Raw genomic sequence first — 24,957 nt, forward strand, 5'->3', positions numbered from 1 at the left:
TGTCCCGGACGTTTTGCCATGGTGGGGGTTGTAAGAATAACAGTATGGGGGCCAGTCCACCTGGGCTGTAAAGATTTGGGGTGAAATTCTGGTAGAAGAACCTGGTCCCCCGGGGTTTAGGGACTGGGGGAAGTCTCCACCCAGGCTGTTGGAGGCGGGGATGGTCGCATCACAATGGGGCCCTAAAAGGGCTCCTAGGAGGGTCAGATGGGGAAGATAGGATAGGAGGGGTGGAGGAGAAGCAGGGAGGTTGTGATTGAGCAGGAAGGGCCTGCCGTTCAAGAGTTCAAAGGGGCTGAGTCCTGACGGTCGGCGAGGAGAGGCCCTGAGTTGGGTGAATGCTAGTGGGAGAAGGGTTGCCTAAGAGAGGCAAGTTTCGAGTGTGAATTTGGTGAGTTGCTCCTTGAGGAGGCCATTGGCCCTCTCGACCTTACCTGAGGACTGGGGATGATAGGGGATATGGAGTTTCCAGGTAATGCTGAGGCTCGCAGAGACTTGTTGTATGTTGCTGGAAATGAAGGCTGGTCCGTTGTCCAATTGTAGGGTTCCAGGGAGCCCAAATCTTGGGATAATGTGTTTGATGAGAATTGTGGTGACCTTGTCTGCTGTTTCCCTAGTGGTGGGGAATGCCTTGATCCAGCCTGTGAAGGTGTCCAGGGAGCTGATGGGTGGGTCCCAGTCTGCGGAGGCCACCCTGGGCATTGACCACAGAACAGGTTTTGGGGGCCTGGTGTACATCCTTAATGGTCTTTTGGAGGAGGGGGTGGTGAAAGAGAGGTTGGAGAAATTGGTATAAGGCCTTTGGACCGATGTGAAGGGACTGGTGGATGTCAGTAATGAGGGTGTGGATTAGGCCAATCGGGAGGGCAATTTTGTCCTGGACATAATACCATCCCTTGTCGCCTAACCTGCCACCTAATGTCTCAAGGGCCCGAATCTCCTCATCAGTGTACGAGGGACTGTAGGGAGTGTTGAGAAATAGGAGGGGGCCTGGTGAGGAGTTTAAGGCCGTTTACCGGGCAGTAGGGTTGGCCTTGTTGCTCCCTAAAGAGATGGGGTCCTTGGAGGTCTGATGGCCATGGCAGTGGACGATAGCCACCTCAGTAGGGTGATTGAAGGCCTCAAGAAGTTTGGGAATGAGAGGCCCATTGATTATGGGGGTTGCCTTGGTCGTGAGGAATCCCCTTTCTCGCCAAAGGACAGAGTGGGTGTGGATAATAAGGAAGGTATATTTGGAGTCAGTACAGATGGTGACCCATTGGCCCTTAGATAAGTGAAGGGCCCTGGTGAGAGCCACAAGTTCTGCCTTTTGAGAGGTAGTCCCAATGGGAAGAGGGGCTGCCTCTATGACAGCGTCTAGAGTGACCACTGCATAGGCAGCGTGTTGCTGTCCATCCGACGCTATACGGGAGCTCCCATCCACGAACAGTGTGATCAGGGTCAGGCAGTGGCCGATCCGAAAGTCCTGGATGGGAGTGAGTAAGTTCTTCCAGGAGTTGAGAGCAGGAGTGGGAAGGAGTGAGGGTAGACAAGGGTGTCAGCAAGAGAGTGGTGGGATCTATGTGAGGGGAGACAGAGTGTGACCTGGGGGTTTTCTATGAACAACAGGTGGTAGAGTTGAAGACGGGAAGGAGTGAGTTGTGTCAAGGACTTGTGGCTGACTAAGTCTCCCAGTCGATGGGGAGAGAAGACCGTGAGGGGCTGTCCTAAGGTAAGTTTGAGGGCCTCCTTTGTAAGAGAAGCGGCTGCCACTAGGGCCCTGAGGCAGGACTGCCATCCCTGGGCAGTGACATCTAGTTGTTTGGAGAGATAGGCCACTGCCCCGTAGGTGGGACCAGCTGGTTGGGCCAGGAGGCTGGTGGCCAGCCCAGACCATTCGTCTGTGAAAAGATGAAAAGGCTTTGAAGGGTTGGGCAAGGCCAGACTTGGTCCCGAAATGAGGTGGTTCCTGAGCTGGTAGAACAGGCGTCTGACAGAGCCTGGGTCGGTTAGAGGTCCCTGTGGTGTGTCTTTGGCGACCCGGTATAAGGGCCGGGCCAGAATAGCAAAATTGGGAATCCAATGTCTAAAAAAGCCCCCCAGTCCTAGGAATGACAGTACATCTTCCACGTTCTGAGGGGGTTGTAGGTCTTGTAGGAGGCGGATACGATCTCCTGTGAGGGATTTGGAAGTGGGAGTTAGTAATATTCCCAAGTAGGTGACTGAGGGAGTACAGAGTTGGGCCTTGGAAGGTGTCACTCGGTATCCCTTGGTGCCCAGGATATTGAGCAGAGTGGCGGTATCCTCCCGGGAGGAAAGGAGGGAGGGGCTACAGAGGAGGAGAGCATCTACATATTGGAGGAGAGTGCTGGCCGTGAAGGTCCACTGTTGGAGGGGAAGGTGCACTTGTTGGAGGTCTGTGGCCAGGGCCTGACCAAAGATATGGGGGCTATCTCAGAAGCCCTGGGGCAGGACCGTCCAGGTTAATTGTCCAGAGATATGTATTTCAGGGTCCTCCCAGGTGAAAGCGAAGAGAAAATAGGAGTCTGGATAGAGGGGGATAGTAAAGAATGTGTCTTTGAGACCCAGGGCCGAGAAGTGGGTAGTGCGTGGGGGGACACTGGAAAGGAGGGTGTAGGGATTGGGAACCACCGGATGGAGTGGGACTACTGCCTCATTGATGAGTCTTAGGTCCTGTACCAGGCGATAGGCTCCTGAGGGTTTTTTTAATGGGAAGGATGGGGGTGTTGCATGGAGAGTTAATGGGGATAAGGAGACCCTGCTGCTGGAGGCGGTCGATAATAGGCTTAAGTCCTCGCGGGTGAGTCATCAAGACAGGGAACTGTGAGCGGGATGGAAATGTAGACTCTTCCTTGAGTCCTGTCTTAACTGGGGTGTGGTGGGTTGCTACTACAGGTCTGGAAATATCCCATACCTGCAGGCCTACAGAGGGGAGGCAGTCCGGGATAGAGGGTGAGTCAGAGGTGAGTAGGGGAAGGATGAGGTGAGAAGTCAAAGGAGAGGGAGAGAGACATATGGTGGCCTGAAGCTTGTGGAGGATGGCCCTGCCTAGTAGGGGAACAGGACAGGAAGGGATGATGAGGAAGGAGTGTGAGAAGGGGAATCTATCCAGGCTGCATGCGAGGGGGAGGGTGGCCTTTGGAGTGGAGGAAGTACCGTCAATTCCAATGACTGCAACCGGGGAGGAACGAGTAGGACCCGAATAGGAAGGCAGGACGGAATACGTAGCCGCCATGTCCAAGAGAAAGGAAATGGACTTACCCGCTACCTGGAGTGTGACCCTGGGCTTGGTGTGGGTGAGAGGGATTTCCGAGTCTGCGCCTCATCAATCATCCTCCCATCGAGTAGTTGGAAGGCGGGACTTACCGTCTCAGGGTCACCCCCGTGTGGAGGCACCGGGGATCCCCCGAGGCTGGGGAGGTCCGATTTCCAGTGGCCCATCATGCAGCATTGAGGGCACAGCCTAGTAGGTGCTTTGGGATTGGGGCAGTGACGGGCCCAGTATCCCTCGGCTCCGCATTTGAAGCAGGCCCCTGGAGGGGCACAGTTAGGTGCTCCCTTCTGTTGACCCCCAGAACCCGCTGGCCTCAGGGCTGCTACCAGGGCTTGGGTCTGCAGTTGGACCTTCTGTTGGAGCCTGGCTTGGCGCTTAAGTTCCGCTGCCTCCTCTCAGGAGTTAAAGACTTTAAATGCCATTTTCACCAGATCAGAAATGGGATTTTGAGGGCCCTCCTCTGCTTTCTTTAATTTTTTCGAATGTTGGTGGCTGACTGAGAAATAAAGTGGGTAGCTAAAACAGTCGCCCCTGCCAGGGAGGCCAGGTCTAGGCGAGTGTATTGAGTCAGCGCCTAAGTAAGTCTGTTTAGAAATATGACTGGGTTTTCATTTGGTTCCTGAATGATTTCCCTAATTTTATCATAATTGATGGCCTTGTTGGAGGCTGCCCGCATGCAGTGAGGCACTGGACCATGCGGTCGTGGCACCAGCAGCCACCTTGGCCATTCTGATAGTCCCATCCGGGTTCTACAGCTGGGACCGCCTGAGTGCCAATGGGCATGGTGGCATCAGGGAGATGGACCTGATCAGCATGTTCTCAGGCAGCAGCCTGAATGTGCTCCCTCTCCTCTGTGGTGAGGGTGGTGGTTTGGACCACATGTAGGTCATGCCAGGTGAGGTCATAGGCCTGGGCCAGATATTGGAATCCCTTTATGTAGTTATTGGGGTTGGCCTCAAAGGAGATGAAAGGGGAGAGTCGGTGGGGGCAATACCAGGATGGGAAGGGCTAAGTTTTTTCCAGGAGTTGGGGTAGGAGTGGGGAGGGGTAGGAGTAGACGAGGGCACTGGTTCAGAAAGCCTGAACATAAGGGACCTCTGCCCATCTGCCTTGGTGTCTGCCAAGGTTATTTAGGTCCATGAGAATCTGATAATCAAACGTGCCTTCCAAAGGCCATTGGGACTAATTGTCTAATCGGTATTGTGGCCAAGCAACAGTACCGTAATGTATGAGACGTCATTTTCGCAGGTCCTGGTCCAGTTCCAGGGTCTTAAGTTTAGCCAGTAGACACCCTAGGGGTGTTTTGGAGTTGAATTTGGATTGGGAGGTCCCCATGATTCGTTGCCGGGCAATCCAAGGGCTGGAGGAAGGCGTCCCCTCGTCCAACACTGGGTTGCGGAAAGACTGTGTCGACTGCCGTGGAGGTTAGGACGTCTCCCAACTCCCGGAGTCACGGGGGTCACCTGGTGACAGGCGGGGTCAGCCCTGATGCAGCCGCGATTTGGACAGGGCTTTCCGGAGAGACTCGGAATCAGGGGAAACTCACCACAGTCTCGGAAGTGGTGCTCGGAGAGGCAGGTCCAGGTCCAGATAGGGACAGGAGAGAGCATCCTCACCGAAGTGGGGGCTCAATCTCCTCCTGGGTTTTGGCACCAAAAGTAAGGTTTCACAGGCGAGATACACACGACACCAGGCGAGATAGGCGCAAGGCAAGGTTTATTAAAGGCGCCCTTGGGCGAGGTTCCGCGACTCAGGAAAAGAGAGTCAGGGAAGTCGGGCGGGGGAAGGGGTTGAGTGAGCTTTTATTAGGCCAGGGCAGGGCAGGGGCTCATGACCATATTTGGTAAGGTTAGAGGCTGGGGGTTGGAAAGTCCCAAAGTGGCTAGTTTCTGATTCTCGCATAGGGTTTGGTTTACTCAGGGTGATGTGTCCTTGACAGATGTTCTTCTGGCAGGAAAGTCCTGGGTAGGGGAAGATGGCGGCCTGGAGGCCATTTTATTGTTCCTCCTGCATTCTCAGGGCCGCCAACCCAATATAAGTATGTCATGCACAATAAAAATGCAGTATTAAATGACTATTTTTGGTTGAAGATGAGAAGAACACTGTTGTACCTCCTCCATGTCCTCTAAATTTTATTCCTTATAGCTTTTTACTTGCTGTTTGAGAATGGGGAAGGGGAGGCAGCCCTGATATCTGGAAGCTAGCAGGGCATTCAGGCCATGTTCTTCTGTTGGACATAACAATAACCTAAGACAAAGTCACTAGGAGACTGAACTAAGGCAAAACAAGACCAATTTGTAATTTTTTCTAATCATAGACTTTTTTAAAAAAGGTCACTGTGTCACGCAGAAAACACCAGACATCCCCTCTCTTGGCCAAAATGGGTTACTGCTACTTTATCAATTACAGCTTTATTCCTGCTCTCTTCTACCCTCCCTAGAAATAAGATTTATTGAGATGCCCAATCATACAGTGCTGCTTTCTGACAGCATTTGATCTAGAAGGAGCTCCCCTTTCCTTAGATCATCCCCTATATTGCCCAAATACTACAATAGGTTCTTTCTAATGTCTTCTTACTGAAACAACCCCACAGTTCCCTATGGTGAGCCTTCTCCCTCCCTGCAAAGAATACTAAACCCAACTTGTCAACTATGGGCATGTTCCTGGTGATCTTTGGTTGAGGGGAATTGACATGTTCCACTGCCTAGAATGTCCTTTCCCAGATATATGCATAGCTCTTTCCCTTATTCTGTTCTTTGCTCATACATTATCTTTTCAGAGAGGTCTTCCATGACCACACTGTTTACAGTGGCACCTGGTAGTTCTCTATCCCTTAACACTGTTTATTTTCTTCACAACATTCATTATTATCTGATATTATACATTTAGATAATATATGCATATATGTTTATCATATGTCTCTCCCATTAGAATCTAAGTTTTACAAAGACTGAGACTTTATCTTTTTGACTGTATCCACACTGCCTACAACATTGCCTGGCACAGAGCAGGTATTAAATGATATGTATTTAATGAACATATGAACAAATGGGTTTTTATTGTGTCAGGGTTTATAATGGTTTCATTCTGTCACATAGTCATTGTTTGGTCTTAGTCCTCCATTTAAATAGATTGGCTCAGTGAAAAATGTCAGTTCTTAATTTTTTATTTTGACTCATTTATTATTTGAGTTTGTTTCACATTGCCAAGTAATTTTTCACAAAGAACTCATGGGTAGTATTTTCCCTCGATTTTTTTCCTATTTGAAATAAGCTACCTGGTTGTTGTTGCTGTTGTTCTGTAGATTCTATTATTGTTAGCAATTGTCCACTCCCTGTTTCCCATTTGGAGTGTTATCTGTCCCTATCTAATTGAGTTTGGAAGGCTTTAAGAAGAAAAAGAGAAGCAGCTATATCAAGTCACTTAAAGAGCAAATTGTTAGGATTAAGTAGAAAAGGGGATAGAGATGAACAAGCAAATGTATATCCAGCTCTCATTACGTACCAGATGCTCCTTCATTCAACATTAAGTAGCCATATTTATCTACCATTGATTGAGTGGATCAAGTCAGGCTTCACGAGTAAGTTAGTGAGGAATTGCATCTTTCTGGAAGACCAGGCACCTGCCAACCAACAGGAGACAAACTGTGGATGTGAAATGAATGGTTATTCCAGACTCAGGGTTCCAGGCACAGATATGGAAGCAGTCAACAGCATGTCATGGTTTGGAAACTGAAACTCAAAACAATTCTGTAGGAAGGTATTATTTCTATTATGCATGAACCGAATGAATGCCATTTTTAAAATCTTTTATCATCATCCATTGAATATATATTAAGCACCCACAAGATTCTTTGCATATTAATACAGGAGAGGACAGTTGCTGCCCTCAAAAAATTCATAATCAAGTTGAAACAAGGCAAGCAAACACTGACAATGTGGTTATAAAACCTAACTGATTCCATTATCAGCCAATCAAAAACCTTCCCAAGAATGTGAAATGCTTGATACCTTTGAAATCTACTGGGTTATTTGAAGTAGGCTTAAGCCTACAGATAAAAAGAAAGTGAAAGATGAAATGACTGGTCAAGAAACAGAAAATTGATGAAACTCTTCAGTGATCTTGTCCAAGAGGCAATCGTGAAGGTCACTCAAATTTCTTGGTGTCCTTTGCTTTCCTACCATAAAATTCCTTTCCTGATCATTGAATCCCCTTTGGGTATAGGTAGCTTTTAAATTTTAATTTAGTTTTTGCTGGGCTGGGGGGGGGGTGAGGGACATGACTAGAAGGGAAGAGAAGGTTTCCTGCCTTTAAATATCAGGTTTTCATTATACCTTAGTTGGGGCTCCACATTTTAAAAATTTTTTCAAAAGATTTTGTTTATTTATTTGACAGAGAGAGAGAGAGAGAGAGAGATCACAAGTAGGCAGAGAGGCAGGCAGAGAGAGAGAGGAGGAAGCAGGCTCCCTTCTGAGCAGAGAGCCCAATGTGGGCCTCGATTCCAGGACCCTGAGACCATGACCTGAGCTGAAGGCAGAGGCTTAGCCCACTGAGGCACCCAAGCGCCCAGGGCTCCACATTTTTAAAGCCCTTTCAGGGAAGGGGAAAAGGCAAGGCAATTCTCTTGGCCACCTTGGTGCTGGTAATGCTGGTGTAAAAGAAATGACATCATGTCTTCCAGTTTACTGAGAGATAACCAACAAACATCTTATATCAAGAGTGCAGCTACTACCACTGTGACCTGTATTTCAAAGATACATCTCATTTTAGTTTTAGTCAACTAAGCTACTGAAAGGCAAAGAGTTTCTACATTTTCAAGATGTACTTTGTCCTGGTTCCTAAAAACGTCTTTTTTTTTTTTTTTTTTTTTGCTCCTAAATTTTGGGTGAGGATGACTCTGGAAAATGGTCATTAATGGTCATTAATCTCCTAACTAGTTTTGTTAAATCTGCTAATTCATTTTGTTAAGTGCTCAGTTCCAGGAAAATACTAACCACCTGCTTTAGTTTCCTTTAACAACAGTGGACTCCTATTTCCTGTGAAATGTCTTTATATTAAACAATGAAACTCATAATTTTAAGTCCTAATTTTTAAAAAGCCCAATAATGCAGTAACTCGCACACTGTTTTCTCACAATACAAAATCTTGAAGAGCCTAAGGAATTTCATGTGGATTTCTTATTTCCGCATGAAAATACAACTGTATTACACCACTTTGGTATTTTTCTATGTGGCTTTACTTTATTGACAATGTAGAATAGATTAGGGATGGATCAATGGTGACATTCTTGTCTGATTTCATGTTGAAGAAAATTAGATACAGTAAGATTTGTTTTCATTCTGGAATATCCTGATGGACATTTTCAGCAAGGTTTTTGTACGAAGGAGGCACAGGGATTCCGACTGAAAGATAAACGAGCAAATTCAAGTATTGGGAAATAGAGGACATATCCTATACGTATTTTTTTAAAAAGAGAATGAAGGTAGTGAAAGGCCTTAACTGTTGAAGACAAAATCTAATATTCTGGCTCCTTAGTTGGATATGATCAATAATCAGCCTAAAGGGAGAGATTTTGCTCTCCAAACACCCATTCTGTTGCTCAGTTCATCACGGTACTCAGTCAGAAGTGTATTACCAGGGGCACCTGGGTGGCTCAGTGGGTTAAAGCCTCTGCTTTCGGCTCAGGTCATGGTCCCAGGGTCCTGGGATCGAGCCCCGCATCGGGCTCTCTGCTCAGCAGGGGGCCTGCTTCCCTTCCTCTCTCTGCCTGCCTCTCTGCCTACTTGTGATCTATCAAATAAATAAATAAAATCTTAAAAAAAAAAGAAGTGTATTACCAGAGGGTTTTCAAAAATTACCAGGGCATGGCTCAGTGGGTTAAAGTCTCTGCCTTCCACTCAGGTCATGATCTCAGAGTCCTGGGATCCAGCCCCCCACTGGGCTCTTTGCTCAGCAGGGAGCCTGCTTCCTCCCTCTCTCTGCCTGCCTCTCTGCCTACATGTGATCTCTTTCTCTGCCAAATAAAGAAATAAAATTTATTTATTTATTTATTTTTAAAAAGATTTTATTTATTTATTTGACAGACAGAGATCACAAGTAGGCAGAGAGGCAGGCAGAGAGAGAGAGAGAGAAAGAGGGAAGCAGGCTTCCTGCGGAGCAGAGAGCCCGATGCGGGGCTCGATCCCAGGACCCTGAGATCATGACCCGAGCCGAAGGCAGCAGCCCAAACCACTGAGCCACCCAGGCACCCCAAAGAAATAAAATTTAAAAAATTACCAGGACTCATTCATTTATTCATTCATTAAACAATTATTGAACACCGATTATGTGTCAGACACCAAAACCACCTGAGAAGGAAATGCTATGTAAATAAAAATAATAAATTAACAATGAAGTATTAATTTAGGGGTGCCTGGGTGGTTCAATGGCTGGGCTCAGGTTGAGATCCTTCCATCCTGGGATCCAGCCCCTGTGTGGTCCCTGCTCAGTGGGGGCGTCTGTTTTTCCCTTTCTCTGCCCCTCCCCTCACTCGAGCACGCTCACTCTCTCTCTAATAAATGTGTAAAATCTTAAAAAAAAAAAAAAAAAAAAAACCAGGGGCGCCTGGGTGGCTCAGTGGGTTAAAGCCTCTGCCTTCGGCCCAGGTCATGATCCTAGGGTCTTGAGATAGAGCCCCGCATCGGGCTCTCTGCTTGACAGGGAGCCTGCTTCCTCCTCTCTCTCTGCCTGCCTCTCTGCCTACTTGTGATCTCTCTCTGTCAAATAAAGAAAATATTTTTTAAATGCTTTAAAAAAAAAAGAAACAAACCAGTGCAAGTGTTGATTTATTCCTCTTTCAAGATACAGCTCAAATGGGAACATTTAGTTTGCTATTTCCTTCTCTGTGTTCTATAACCTTGCACAGGTACTTTTGTCGACGTTGGTGTAACCATCTACTGAGCTCTTTGGAAAGGAGACCTTGGCTTACTCATTTTTGTATTCCACGGCACCTAACGGGAGATTTGGAATAGCTCAAACAGGTGGTCAGTAAACGATAGTTGAAACGAAGGGATTAAGATAGTACTGCATCATTTAGTATTCAACTTAGAAGGCAGTCTGGTGTCCAAACCCTAGACTGAGTTCTTAAAAACAGTGGGATGCCGCTGTTAACTTGTCATCCTAGAACTTGAGTCATCCTGAGTCCATCGATTCGACTTGGTGATATTTATTCAGATTCTATTTCAAGGTGGTTTTTCGTCTAAGAGACGGGCTAACGGAGCCGTTTCAAACTTGTAAAAGAAATGAAAGTCGTACGGTCTCCAAAAGTTTTCATGCCCTAGAAGGTTGTGCCGACTTTAGGATCCCAGCCGCGGGACACCGACCGCATAACACCATCTTTCCCTTCCCTTTTTCCCACCCTTTCGCCCTCCGGAAAGGGCCGAACGTTCCCAGAGCTTCCCAGTCTCACTCCGCCCCCCGCGGAAGGAGCCGAAGGCAGCGCCGGGCGCCGAAACGCGGCCGCCTAGAGCTCGGGCCGTTCCGGAAAGAGCCGAACTGCGCTCGGAGGAGGAGGGCGCCTCCGGCTTCCGCGCTGCGCCCCCGCGCTGTGCCCTCTGTCGGCGGCGTGGGGCAGCTGTAGCAGCGGTGGCGGCAGCCGCGTCGACGTCGACCAAGACTGGAGCGACGTTTAAAGAAGGAGCCGAATCGCCGCGGAGTCCGGCTTCTGGTCGTTGGAGGGCTCCCACCCGTCCGCGCGGCCCGACGAGGAGAAGCGGCGGCGCCGGGAAGCAGGTGAGGACCCGGCCCGGGGCCGGGAGCGGCGAGGGAGCGCGCCCGCTGCCTCCGTCGCTGGGCCGCGCCTGCGTTTGCATTCTCCTCACTTGAACCAGGAAGCCGCGGAGTCGGAGGCTCCGCTGCTCCGGCCCTTTCTTTGTGTGGGCCCGGGAGCGAAGGAGGGGACGAGCCCGAGGGCCGCGGCGCGGTCCCCTCCGCCGTCAGGGACCGAGGGGCTGCCGGTGCCCTGGGTAGGCCCGGCGCATGGGGAGCCCACCGCGGGGACCCACTTGGCTTTTTCCTCGCCTTCCGCCTGCCTTTTTGTGCCTCCTTTTCTCCTCCTAGCCCCTACTTTGATTTAGAGCTTTTCTGCCCGGCCCATCCTCCCCTTGCGTCCCCTTCTCTGGGCACAACAATGCCGCCTGCTTGGCCTCATCCCCTCCCAACACCCCACCCTCCCGTTCGCCACCTTCTACTTTCCCCGGCTCGTCGGCGGACCCCCGCCCTGGCGGTGCGTTCCTACCTCCATCTGGATTTGCAGGAAGCTGCCTTTTCGTGTGAATTGGGGTGAAAAAAAAAAAAAAGAAAAAAAAACACCTCGGTTGCAGCCGGCTGGGTGCAAATGAGGAAGAGGGGGGTGGAGTAAGGAAGATGGGGTTCAGCTGCCGCAGGGAGCCGCGTGTCGGTTGGCTTTACTCGCTCGCGGATGGCGTTTCTCTCTTTTCCACCTTCACCTGCCTTCCGTCAAGGGTTTGTCTCCCAGCGCTGCGGAATGGCTTTTCCGGAGGCAGGTCGCAGATCTCGGGGTGGGTTCAGAGCGATCTGTGCGGTTCCTGGGCCCACCCTGACGGGGAAAAGCTGGAGGAAATCTAAACAAAATGAAACCAATTCCCAGTGTCACCTGGACCCGTACGTTTGATGCATTGCCTCCTTCCAAGAGCGCATTTGCAAACGACAAAAATTGTATTCGGAAAACCTGTCTACCTACTTAAAAGCGACTTCTGTCGAAATCCCCGTCTTTCGGAAGCCTTGGTGGCTGGCTCGCTGTCCAAAGGTCACCCTTGCCGATGAGTGCCTTTAGGGTAACCTGGAATTCCTTGGTACTGTTAAACGAGCAATGCCTTATAACAAATGATCTTTCAAATCCTCATTTCTAGACTTTTTGCTTACTTTTTGTTTTTAAGCTGCAGTTTTGAAAATTTCGAAGATGCTTGAGACGCCCCGCCTTCCACGTGTATATAACTTAAGCACTGTGACGACAGTGCTACTATTTTGGTAACATTAAAGGGAAAGAATATTAGCAATAAAAGTGTTTCTCTACCTAAAGTACTTATCAGCCAATTGTGTGTGTGTGTGCGTGTGTATAGATATTCTATAGAAGTTAAATACATAAAAATTAAATATATAATATATGTATGTATTTTAAGCTACTAGGCACCCTTGTTACTGCAAATGTATTCTGTGACGTGCAAAAAAAGAATGTTTTGGAGTGGTACACAGCATTGCTCTTTACTGACCCCCACCCCCTTTTCTAGAGTGAGGAACTGCTCTGCCTCATTAAGTTTATGTTTTCATTTTCACTAACACATCTGGTATAAAAAAAGTTTTCATACCAGTATGTGTGATTCTTTACATAATTCTTTACCAACAAATTGAAATGTTTCGTGTTTTCATGCAAATAAGCATTAAGAAATGGTGACCTTTCCTTTGTCTTATTTTTTTCACAGTACCATCTGTTGACTTCGCTTGGCACTCTAACATTTCACCTCTGGAGATTGTTAAGAGTAGAGAGGTGAGGGGAAGGGGCAAGGAGATGATGAAAGGGGAGAGGGCAAAAAAGGTGTTTCATAGTTTATCTAGGTGAGGCACCCCGATTTAAATAAGAACAGAAAACTGACCAGCAGTCTGGAGGTAATAATTGTCAGTGTTTATAAACAGTTTGGTCATTGGCTGTAGGGAGTAACTTTGTGATGTGTTCTTAGGATCAGTTAAAATTTAGGAAGAGTATAGGATGGCTGTTGCACACAGTAAGCTTTTCTGACACTTAAATCATTCGTTTACAGGTGAAATAACTTCTGTGTGTTCACGATGAAGGCTTTTTCCCTAAATTTTTAAGATCGTTAAAAATGAACCCTTGAGTCTTCTTGGGGACAGAACCCAAAAGTGGAACTAAGAAAATTAATTCTAATCTTAAAAAATTGCTTAGTGGTGACACATGTATCTGAGATTCAGAGGAAAAGATTACCGCTCAGATCTGTAGATCAATTAAAAACTCACTTGTCTCTTCTCAGGGGGAAGTCATGAGATATGACACATGGTACAAAAGCCAGCCTGTATGAACAGTTTATATGCAAGCCAGAAATTTATGCCAAACTTCAGTTAAAATTTGAATACACCTTCGAATGGTGCTGCAGCTTACATTCTGAAATGATAAAGTACTTCTTGTTTTTCTTTTCTAATCTTCTCCTACCCCTTCCTCCTCCCTTTCTCTTATAGGCATGGAGAGTAGAAAACTGATTTCTGCTACAGACATTCAATATTCTGGCAGTCTGCTGAACTCCCTGAATGAGCAGCGTGGCCATGGACTCTTCTGTGACGTTACCGTTATCGTGGAGGACCGAAAATTCCGGGCCCACAGGAATATTCTTTCAGCTTCTAGTACTTACTTCCATCAGCTCTTCTCAGTTGCCGGGCAAGTTGTTGAACTGAGCTTTATAAGAGCAGAGATCTTTGCCGAAATTCTCAATTATATCTATAGTTCTAAAATTGTTCGTGTTAGATCGGATTTACTTGATGAGTTGATTAAATCAGGGCAGCTGTTAGGGGTTAAGTTTATAGCAGAACTTGGTGTCCCATTGTCACAGGTTAAAAGCATCTCAGGTACTTCTCAGGACGGTAATGCAGAAACCGTACCTCCTGGTTCTGGTGACAAGAACCTTGAAATACAAAAGTCAAAAGATGAAGCCCAAGATAACGGGGCCACTATAATGCCTATTATAACCGAGTCTTTTTCCTTATCTGCTGAAGATTACGAGACAAAAAAGATCATTGTTACCGATTCAGATGATGATGACGATGATGTCATTTTCTGCTCTGAGATTCTGCCTGCAAAGGAGACTTTGCCGAGTACCAATGCAGTGGCTCAGGTCCAGCCTAACCCAGGTTCCGTTGCCATTTCAGATGTTGCACCTGGTGCTAGTAATAACTCTCCCCCTTTACCAAATCTCACACCTACTCAGAAACTTCCTACATCTGTGAATCAGGCAACTCTGAGCCAGACGCAAGGAAGTGAAAAATTGCTGGTATCTTCAGCCCCGACACATCTGACTCCCAACATTATTTTGCTAAATCAGACACCACTTACTACACCACCAAATGTCACTTCATCACTTCCAAATCATATGTCTCCTTCAATCAATTTGCTTGTGCAGAATCAGCAGACACCAAACAGTGCTGTTATAACAGGAAACAAGGCCAATGAAGAGGAGGAGGAGGAAATTATAGACGATGATGATGACACTATTAGCTCCAGTCCAGATTCGGCGGTCAGTAATACATCTTTGGTCCCCCAGGCTGAGATCCCCCAGAATGCCACTTTTGATGGATCGTTGGTACAGAAGATGCAGATTCCTACACTTCTGCAAGAGCCACTTTCCAATTCTTTAAAAATTTCAGATATAATTACTAGAAACACTAATGATACAGGTTTAGGATCAAAGCATCTAATGGAGGGTCAGAAGATCATTACCTTAGACACAGCTACTGAGATTGAAGGCTTGTCGACGGGTTGCAAGGTTTATGCAAATATCGGAGAAGATACTTATGACATAGTGATCCCCGTCAAAGATGACCCTGACGAAGGGGAGGCCAGACTTGAGAATGAGATACCAAAAACATCTAGCGGTGAGACGCCCAACAAACGTATGAAAGTAAAACATGATGATCACTATGAGTTAATAGTAGATGGGAGGGTCTATTATATCTGTATTGTGTGCAAAAGGTCCTATGTCTGTCTGACAAGCTTGCGGAGACATTTTAACATTCATTCCTGGGAGAAGAAGTACCCTTGCCGTTACTGTGAGAAGGTATTTCCTCTTGCAGAATATCGCACAAAACACGAAATTCATCACACAGGGGAGCGAAGGTACCAGTGTTTGGCCTGTGGCAAATCTTTCATCAACTATCAGTTTATGTCTTCGCACATAAAGTCAGTTCATAGTCAAGATCCTTCTGGAGACTCAAAGCTTTATCGTTTACATCCATGCAGGTCCCTGCAGATCAGACAATATGCGTATCTTTCTGATAGGTCAGGCACTATGCCTGTAATGAAGGATGATGCTGTTGGCTATAAGGTCGATGCTGGGAAAGACCCTGCAGCAGGGACCGCATCTACTCCTCAGAACAAGCCGATGACCTGGGAAGATATTTTTATTCAGCAGGAAAATGATTCAATTTTTAAACAGAATGTAACAGATGGCAGTACCGAGTTTGAATTTATAATACCAGAATCTTACTGAACTTTGAAAACTCCAAAAGTTGGGTTTGCATTCAGGGGCAGGGGTTTCAAAAGATCTGTAAAACAAATTAAGGTGAAAATGAGTTTATTTGATCTGCCACATCATCTGAAGGCAGTCTAGTTGGATTATTTGTTGATAATTTTTAGAAGCAAAATATTCTGAAAGTTTGAGTAGAGATTGAGATACCCCCGCCCGAGTATCTGTTTGTATAGTTTAGCTTTCAGCTCGTTTTAAAGAGGCAAGAAGAAAAAAAAGCTTGGAGAGATAGTTTCCTGAATAGAATTTGAAGCAGTCTGAATGTTTTTTGAAAATAACTGGAGTTCTTAGCATACCCTAGTTTATCTTACAACGTTCCCCTTCCGTGTTAGCACTTTACTGCTGAATTCTCAATTCTCTTCATATTGAGACTATAAATGCGTGTTGTGTTTTGGATGTGGCATAAAAAGTAAACAAGAACTTCTAAAGTTGTTCTGGAAAATTGCAGAATAAGTCTGCTTGGTTGTGTATTCTGCTAGTCCAAATGGATAGCAACCTCCTGCCTCCCTCCCGCCATGAAAATGGCCGCACAGACAAGTGTCTCATCTGAAGAAAGAGTTTTAGCTAATTAGAATTGAGTTTTGCTTTTATTGCCATTGTCTGGAAAAAACTTTGGTGGCTGGACTACTGTATATATACCTTCGCAGTTGTGGCCTCTGTGGGCAGAGATGTTAATGGAAAACACATCTCTGTATTGCAGACAGGAGGAGAGGAAAAGTTCTGTTGTGTTTGTTTTGAATTCTGTGTTCTTACGTGATAGAGAGTGGAAGTGAATGGAGAGTTCCCTTTTTGTTCATCTGGTTAAAAATGGTCCCCTTCCGAAATTTCAAAGTTTGAATCCGAAAGCCACCAAATAAATATTTCATTATGTATAAATCTTTATAAATGATAGATTCCATAAATGAGACTCCTACATATTTTAGGCAGGAGGCTACCGGTATATATTTTTAAATGTTCATATTACTTAGAATTTCTAATAGAAAGTTTTCATTCAAAATAGTTGAATTCATGATCTAGGATTTTCCTTTCACAAGACCTTTTAGGTTTTTACCCCTTCTAAAGTAAGTTCCATTCCATCTGCAAAGTGCTGCAATATTATAGCAATCAGAAACTATATATGTAATGTTATATAGGCTTGTTGATTCCCGTTTATCTTGCGAACAATACGTGTACCTTTCTTCCTTTTCAGGTGACACATATTTAAAACACTTAGAGAATAAAGTCAAAACTCACTGAAGTGATAGTACTAAAAGGAAGCAGGTTGGAACAAATATATAGCCTAGCCTTTATAACAGGATTAATGTGTTGAACTTCTGTAAATTACTTTTTGCAAAGGAAAGAAATTAATAGATACTGAAAAAGATTGTTGTGAATAGTTGTTAGTCCTTTGTAACCTTGCTTAAATATTTCTTAACTCAACATAGATATTTTCTTTCTCTTTAACTATGTATTTTTAAAAATAGTCTATTTCTTGACTTTGAACTTAAAGCTTTAATCATAATTCACGTATACATCATTCTTCTGACGGTAAGCTAGATTCAAAGATAATGGTTTCAGTGTTTCAGTTGGTAGCGGAGGGTATCAGGCCTCAGTATTTGCAATAACACGAGAAAGAAAAATGCTATAATATTCTGCTTACCGAGGGCTAGAATGATGTGCATCTGTCTGTTTTCTGTTCTGAGTCTTAACATTCAAACCATTTTGCGAACTAATCCTTGGAAAAGTTTAAGTTACCTTAGAACTTAAGACTCGGATCTCTGGAATCACAGTATCTGTTTCCTTTCTGTGCAGATACTGACAACGTTACTCTGACTATAAGGTGCACTCAGAAATATTTCCGGTGGAAATCTGTATTTCATTAATGCTCTTTCACCAGTTAGACATAATTACTTCTGTGAGTGTGAATGATACTGACAGCCAGCAGAGCTTCCAGACCTTTCAAATTTACCTGCTAGGAAAATTAGTTGATCATAATAAAACTTAAAGAGTTTCTAACAAGGCTATTAGGACAAACCAGGTATTGAGTCTGTAAGGGAAAACTGTCCATTCTGAAGAATAAGAACAGAATTATGCCCTGCTGCTGTGCTCTGTGTCAGTTTTGAGTATAAAATTTAAACTCTGTGCCTAATGAAGGAGTCTTCTAGAGTTTTCTGGGGAGAAGGAAAACTGGAAAGTTAACTTGTATTTTTGCCAGAAGACTCTTCCTTGCATGTATGTCAAGGTCTTCAGTTTTTTCAGAAGTTTCTATATCCAAAGTTCAGAATTTGTGTGAACTACTCCCTTGGGGCTGAAACCATTCACTCCCCGTGTTTATTGGGTTGGAGATCTGTAGCAAGATTCTGTTTAAAACTTACCATGGTGTTTTCCTGTTTTATACTTTGCTTTCTGGCTACTAAATTCCTTTTTTATTTCAAGTTGGCTGCAAATTTGCTCCTACACTAAAATACCTGTAAACCTTCTGGATAGGAACCGTTTGAAAATACCAATGTGCTGAAAGAGATGACAAAATGAAAATGCCCAAACTAAGTAAAGATTTTAAAATGCCATAGCAATCCTGCAAGATTTACTTTAAAATAGATTTTAAATGACCATTATCATCTCGGTACTGATCCCCCAGATGCAACTACTATGAGGAATTGATGTTGTCTTTTTCCCATTGTACCAAAAAGATAAATGGTTAAAAATGGTCAGGGTATTTCGTATTGTCAAGGCATGCCTAATCTAAAGGATTAAATGTTAATTCAACAGCACTGGCTTCCTCACCTCTGTCAATCATACGAAACCGTGTTCATTTCCACCCAGTACTGTAATGTTCATACTTGTACAATCTTTCCTATCATATGACTTTAAGTTCTACTTTTCATTAACCATTTCCTGGTATTAGTTCGTAGAGCTTCTTATGGCAAAAATAAAATGTTATAATTCTGATTTTTGAGTGTATTTTTTACAAGGTTATCTTTCAGAAATGATACAGACTTGGAGGACTTGGCTGGCTCAGTTGGTGGAGCATACGGGGGGGTGGGGGTCATGAGTTCAGGCCCCACATTAGCCATAGAGCTCACTTTAAAAAAAGGAAAGAAATGACATAGACTCTACTATTTTGTTTTTCAGTTCAGAGGGCATTTCTGATGGCAGCACAACAAAGTCCCCCACTAGGTTTCTTGGGGTGCTGACAGTACTGACTCCATCTTTGGCTCTCCGTCTTCTTCATGTCTGCGCAGTGACCTCCCTGAGGGCTACACGTTACAGGGCCCTTGGAGGTTAACGTATGCCCCGACCAGAACGTAGGAAGGCTTGTTTTGGTCTTTCCTAAAGTTGTCGAAACAGCTAGGAGAGCTAACAATTCCTTCCCCTCCCCTCTGGCACACAGATGGCATATGCCACTTTATTTTTTTATTTTTATTTTAAAAGATTTTATTTGAGAGAGAGAGAGAGACAGTGAGAGAAGGAACAGAAGCAGGGGGAGAGGGAGAAACAGGCTTCCGGCTGAGCAGGGAGCCCAATGCGGGACTCGATCCCAGGACTCTGGGATCATGACCTGAATCGAAGGCAGACGCTTAACCAGCTCAGCCACCGACGCCCCAGATGGTACCACTTTAGATAACTATACTTTGGCCTCACCACAGTGCTCTGTAAAATCTCTGGGTTGAGGGGTGCCTGGGTGGCTCAGTGGGTTAAGCCACTGCCTTTGGCTCAGGTCATGATCTCAGGGTCCTGGGATGGAGCCCCGCATCGGGTTCTCTGCTCAGCAGGGAGCCTGCTTCCCTCTCTCTGCCTGCCTCTCCATCTACTTGTGATTTCTCTCTGTCAAATAAATACATAAAATCTTTTTTTTTTAAAGATTTTATTTATTTTTCAGAGACGGAGACAGCGCGAGCGAGCACAGGCAGACAGAGAGGCAGGCAGAGGCAGAGGGAGAAGCAGGATCCCTGCTGAGCAAGGAGCCCAATGTGGGACTCGATCCCAGGACTCGGGGATCATAACCTGAGCCTAAGGCAGCTGCTTAACCAACTGAGCCACCCAGGCGTCCCTAAATACATAAAATCTTAAAAAAAAAAAAATCTCTGAGTTGAGGTCTGGACTTTGGAGAGCAGCTGTGCAGTGCCTGGATTGTGGCCCACACCACAGTGACCACCCCCCCCGCCCCCAACCACCCGCCTCAGTGAATTACCCTGAATCAGACTGTCCACGATATGGAGTGGCTTGCTTCGCTGGCTTGCTGCTTTGTTTGGTCTCAAAATGCCTTCTCAGTCTGGAGGATACTTCACTGTCCCTCTTCTACCTTCTAAAAGGTTTTACATGTTGGGTCATCGCATTCCCATTGTTCCTTGAACCATAATAGTCAAAAGTGAGTGGGCTGTTGTCAGTTGCTTGGAGTGTTTGTGATACTTTTGTGGGTTCTATGAAGACGCGTGTAAGTGGATACGGAGGAGGATAGTTTTATTAATTTGAAACATCACAAAAGCAGTCTGGGTTTCCAACATGGCAGTGATACAGATTTTAAGCAACATCCAGTTTGTAGAGGTTCTGGATTAATATTTTAATGTTTCATGCCCAGTTCAATACTTTAAAGCAGAATTAGGAATAAAGCAGTAAATATTACAAAATGCAGTCAAGGTACATATCGGAAATACAAATTCCTTCATTACAGCAAATGTTCTGCAAAAGAGTAAAGCAGCAAATATTAATTTTCCTAAGGTAACATGCACTTTATATAATTCAATGTAATAAAAAAAGAAGCTGCTCAAATTAAGTGTTACAAAATCTATTCTGTTTCAAGTTATTTTGTAAAGTAAGAAAAATACATAGAAATGAGTCAGAGTCTCAACACTTTAAGAAATGTGATAAATGTAGGATATACTGTGTAATGGTGCCTTTTAAAAAATTAAATACTCATACACGTTCACTAAAGCAAAAGGTAGTGTAAATGGCAAGAAATTTCATTGAGTATTACAAGTTGGTATTTGTATAGTAAGTCAATTGGTCGTTAGTCCCTTTTTGAAATCCAATAGAATTTAATATGCTCAGAACTGTAGAAAATAATAGTAATTTTATATAACGCAAAAGGATTCTAGTTTTCCTGATTTGAACTCTGGATGAGACATCATTCATAATGCCGGAAGTTAAACCGAATGCTTTGCAAACATTTACTGTGAACAATGAGGGCACTTGTGCCTTGATAATTCTTGATGGCTGGGTGTCTACAAGGTAGATGGGAGCACCAGCATTTGCCTGCTACCTCTAATCCGTCAAGTCGGGAGGTAGCGAAATCGGCCGGAAAATTTTCCAGTATGCGTTCTGTGTTTGCAGAACTAATTAGGTACCCTCCTGTAGCCCCTGTATTTTTACATCATACAAGTGTAGGATTATCCATCTTCCTTTAAATCACTCAAGTCTCAGGTTTACATAAGATCGCAGTGAAAGTGTTCCTTCTGAAGTGAAGGCATGGGTGCCGAAGTGTTCAATTCGTCAGGTGGATGGTTTAAAGCTATGCATAATTAAAAGAACCATACAAACGCCTACCACAATGTGCCAGATGGATGTGAAATCTACGGTAACACCTAAGAATTTGTCAAGTTGGCTACTTTTGAGGTTTTGCAGACTTAAAGCGGCATTGTAACACTTTCATAATCTTGAACACTGTTGTGATTGGTCTCAACAGAAAAAAGGGCCAGTAAGAGCAGTGGCATTAAAATACAGATGATTCTCTCGGGGTGGGGTGCGGGATACGTGCGGTTTGCTGGGACTGAAGCACAATATTTGAAGATTAAATAGTCACAAAGATTAGTAACAATTCATCATCACTACCCAAGAACCTAGCCTAGCGTTTTAAACTCTGAATTTTAACCATAAGATCTCCCAGAGCCAATGTCTTCTGTAACACTGCACCACGCAGCAGAACCTCTGTCTCTTAAGTTATCGAATGTGTCACTGAGATCGACTCAGAACACCCCACATGTTGGTCTTTGTATTTCAGCGCATCCTAAACAATCAGTCCTGTTCCCACTACTCGAGGGAATATTGCACTTTTCCCTTTGGGAGGTACTGATAACGAAAGCTGAGCTGAACGATCACAACAGCCATTTTTACAATACTCACAGAGAAGAAAGGAGTACAAGATACAGGCAGCGTTTTTTGACATCCAGACACAAGCAAACAAAATCTTAGCCAAAACTCTCTGCATTGGAACCACTGGGTAGCTCCAGCTGGGAAATTTTCCTTAGGGACTGACTTCAGTGGTAGGGAAAGATAGGGCCTATAGATAAGCCGGGTGCTTAACCCAAGGTGCTAGGGTGGCGGTCTGTCGAGGGTTTGAGGACGACATTGCATTTACACAAAGTGGAACAGGTGGCAAGCCCCGCTGCCGCTGCCGCAGAGGACCGAGGCGGAGCCATAGGGAAACGCAGGTCCAGGTCCCAACGGGACAAGCTTCTTGCTGGGATGGCTCCCCAGTCTTGCTTAGAGTGCGCGCTGCCCTTTTTGGAAGCGCTGGGTTCAGCCTAGCCACCCCTGCTCTGCACTGATAAATGAGTAAGCTTCATCCCTATCTTTCCCTAGCTTGGCAGGCCTTCATAAAACTTTATGCATAAGAATCACACTTTAAATTTTGTACCCTACACACTTCCACTAAAGCAGAAATACAAAAGCCACGATAATCTCAATAGCCAGCAGGCATTCCTCTTTAGGGGCTGTAAGGTGGTGGTTTTTCAAAAGGCGGGTAGTAGGGGGGAGAGTAGCGGGGCGGTGCGCTCGAGGACCACATGTAGCTGGGCGAAGGCGAGGCGGACTGGGGCTCATCAGAAAGTCCGGAGGGCGGGGAGGATGGGAAGACACCGGAATGCTGTGTAATAAAAACGAAATATCAGTTAAAGCAGCTGGGTCGCAATCCACCCCCACCCAGCCCATTGTTACTTAAAAAACGAATGTGGACCAGGTGTGCTTCTGTTTGGAACAACAGAGCGCTACGAAGCCTCGCAGAGTTCATGCGGGGCATCAGCAGGGGGGTCCCGCTGTCGCAGTCACTCGGGCTGCACAGCGCCTGCGCGGAGAGCATGGGGTCCTCCTTCCCAGCCCCTTGAGCCCTGCATCCAGTCACCTGGTCACTCCTACTTCTGTGTTGTCCCTTCAGTCCACCACTTGCCTGTCCATGTTTACAGCCCAAGCCTTCAGTGCCTCTCCCTCGAGCTATGGCAACAGCATCCCCGCTAGTCTTCGGAAAGCTACTTTGGGCCTTAAGAACTTCAGAGGTTAAGCCAGTAATGCCTGGGAAAGTCTTGGCCGCCAGAATAGGTCCCAGAGCCCATCTCACAGACCAAAACACCAAACAAAAACAAAAGTCAGAGAGGTTAATTGGGCTTTCTTGGATCTGGGCTTTTCCAAGTCTGACAATTTCTGTTTCATCTGAACTGCGGCCCACCCGCCCGAGCGTGGGGTAGGTCGGAGAGCAGAGAGGAGCATGGGTGCAGAGAAAAGAACACCAATGGTAAGAACAAGGAACAACCAGCCAGGTTGCAGTGACGTAGGATTCAGTATTACTTCGTGTTGTCTGACTTTGGTAGTCTTTGGGAAGAGAGAGGATAGAGATTTTTTTTTTCTTTTTTAAAAAGAGTGACTTGAGGGACGCCTGGGTGGCTCAGTTGGTTGAGCAGCTGCCTTCGGCTCAGGTCATGATCCCAGCGTCCTGGGATCGAGTCCCACATCGGGCTCCTTGCTCGGCAGGGTGTCTGCTTCTCCCTCTGCGTCTGCCTGTGTTCACTCTCTCTCCCTCTCTCTCTCTGACAAATAAATAAAATCTTTAAAAAAAAAAAAGAGTGACTTGACACATCAGGAGTCATTGCTACTTCTCTTTCCCTGGCTCATGTGTACCCTTGACCCTGATGACTTTCTGCTCAAGGAGAGTTGGCCTGTTTTCATTTTGTTCATTGATATATCCCCCAGAGCTCAGATCAGTGCTTGGCAAGTAGTAGGTACTCAATAAATGTTGAATGAGTGACCCTAACCTCAGGAGTATATCAGATGAACTTGGTATGTTTTTTTAAAAAAAGATTTTATTTGCTTATTTGAGAGAGAGAGAGAGAGAGAGAGAGAAGCAGACTCCCCGCTGAGCAGAGACCCTGACGTGGGACTGGATCCTAGGACCCCAGGATCATGACCAGGGCTGAGGGCAGACAGTTAACCAACTGAGCGACCCACGTGCCCCAACTTGGCATGTTTTTTCAAAGTAAAACACATTTTCAAAGAATACGGTCACATCTGGTGGGTACCTCTCCTTGCTCTGGCGGTGGAGCATGGCTGAGGCCTGGAGACCGGAGGGGACTACGGCAGGGGGCCAGAGGCTGGTTTTAGGCTCTCAGGAAGGGTGAACATAATAAGCCAATGAACAGGGTTGGAGAACTGCAATTTTCTGGTGTGTCTTAGTTCTAGGAGGAACTGGTACATGAGAAGAAAAACAAAAAGGAGCGCCCGGGTGGCTCAGTCGCTTAAGCACTGACTCTTGGTTTCAGCTCAGGTTCTGATCTCGGGGAGCCCAGGGTTGGATTCCAGGTCCAGCAGGAAGTCTGCTTGATCTGTTCCCTCCGCTCCCCTCCCCCACTCCCTCTCCCTCTCTCTCTCTCTCTCATAACTAAATAATTTTTAAGATATGGCTTTTAAAAGAAAAACAAAGAGACCCACTTAACACCACAATTTCTCAACAGTTCGAGTGCTGTTTGCCGGAGGTTATGCCTTTACTTTGGCTGGCCAGTCTGAGTCAATCATGTTATTTTTAAAGGTCTGGGGCTACCGAGAGTTGGCCTTGATAATGAGATTTCTGGAGCCTGAGACCACCTGGCTGAGTTTCCTAATCCCCAGTCCTCACGCCTGCACTCCTTAGAAAGGGCTGTCCAGGTATCTAGGTCTTGCCCATGGCACTAAAATATCCCTCCACATTGTGCGGGGACGACAAGGGATGAGGCTCCCGTCACTCCCTCCTCCTCCCCCACCCCATTCATTCTTCCAGCCCTGAGTGAAGGAATGGACAGAGTCAAAGGACCTGCAGAACCCTTAAAGACAAAACAACTTGAGTCTGAACTTAAGACAAGCCCGATTCCTTGCTAAAATCCCAATTTGTCTCTCCACTCTGGGAGGACTTCCTAGTTTTCCATCCTGCACTACAGGACTCCCTCCTCCCCTGTTGCTTTCAAGGGAGAGCACTGTCCTCTCAGCCCAGTGGGGACAAGAGTCTCCATGCCAGGGACTGGAGACGTGGCACTGGGCCCTCCTAAAGGCGCCACGGGAGGGTGAGAACGAGGAGGCCGGGTTTAGGTGCTCCCAGACAGGAGGCGCAAGCTTCCAACAGCGCAGCAAGAGGCAGTTCTGTCCCGGGAGGTGCTGCGAGAA

At 45.9% G+C, this 24,957-nt stretch overlaps 2 protein-coding genes across 3 annotated transcripts in view; one reads left to right on the forward strand and one right to left on the reverse strand.

The window, feature by feature from the left end:
- The first annotated feature begins 10,800 nt into the window (after positions 1 to 10,800).
- Positions 10,801 to 18,507, forward strand: ZBTB33 (zinc finger and BTB domain containing 33). The gene is made up of 2 exons (XM_032330685.1): positions 10,801 to 11,044; positions 13,523 to 18,507. The coding sequence occupies exon 2, from the start codon at positions 13,525 to 13,527 to the stop codon at positions 15,541 to 15,543; it is 2,019 nt and encodes a 672-aa protein (XP_032186576.1). The 5' UTR covers positions 10,801 to 11,044; positions 13,523 to 13,524; the 3' UTR covers positions 15,544 to 18,507.
- A 1,497-nt stretch (positions 18,508 to 20,004) lies between these two features.
- The window catches only part of TMEM255A (transmembrane protein 255A), a 49,896-nt gene continuing 44,943 nt past the window's right edge, over positions 20,005 to 24,957 (reverse strand). For both annotated transcript variants that reach the window (XM_032331314.1, XM_032331315.1), the window contains one exon: positions 20,005 to 22,420. In XM_032331314.1, coding sequence (XP_032187205.1) covers positions 22,262 to 22,420 — 159 coding nt within the window. In that variant the 3' untranslated portion in view covers positions 20,005 to 22,261. The remainder of the gene's footprint in view (positions 22,421 to 24,957) is intronic.

Source organism: Mustela erminea, chromosome X, assembly GCF_009829155.1.
Source record: "Mustela erminea isolate mMusErm1 chromosome X, mMusErm1.Pri, whole genome shotgun sequence".
In the NCBI taxonomy this organism is placed as follows: Eukaryota; Metazoa; Chordata; class Mammalia; order Carnivora; family Mustelidae; genus Mustela; species Mustela erminea.

Coding starts and splice junctions, on each gene's coding strand:
- ZBTB33 (XM_032330685.1), top strand. CDS start 13,525: ATGGAGAGTAGAAAACTGATTTCTGCTACAGACATTCAATATTCTGGC.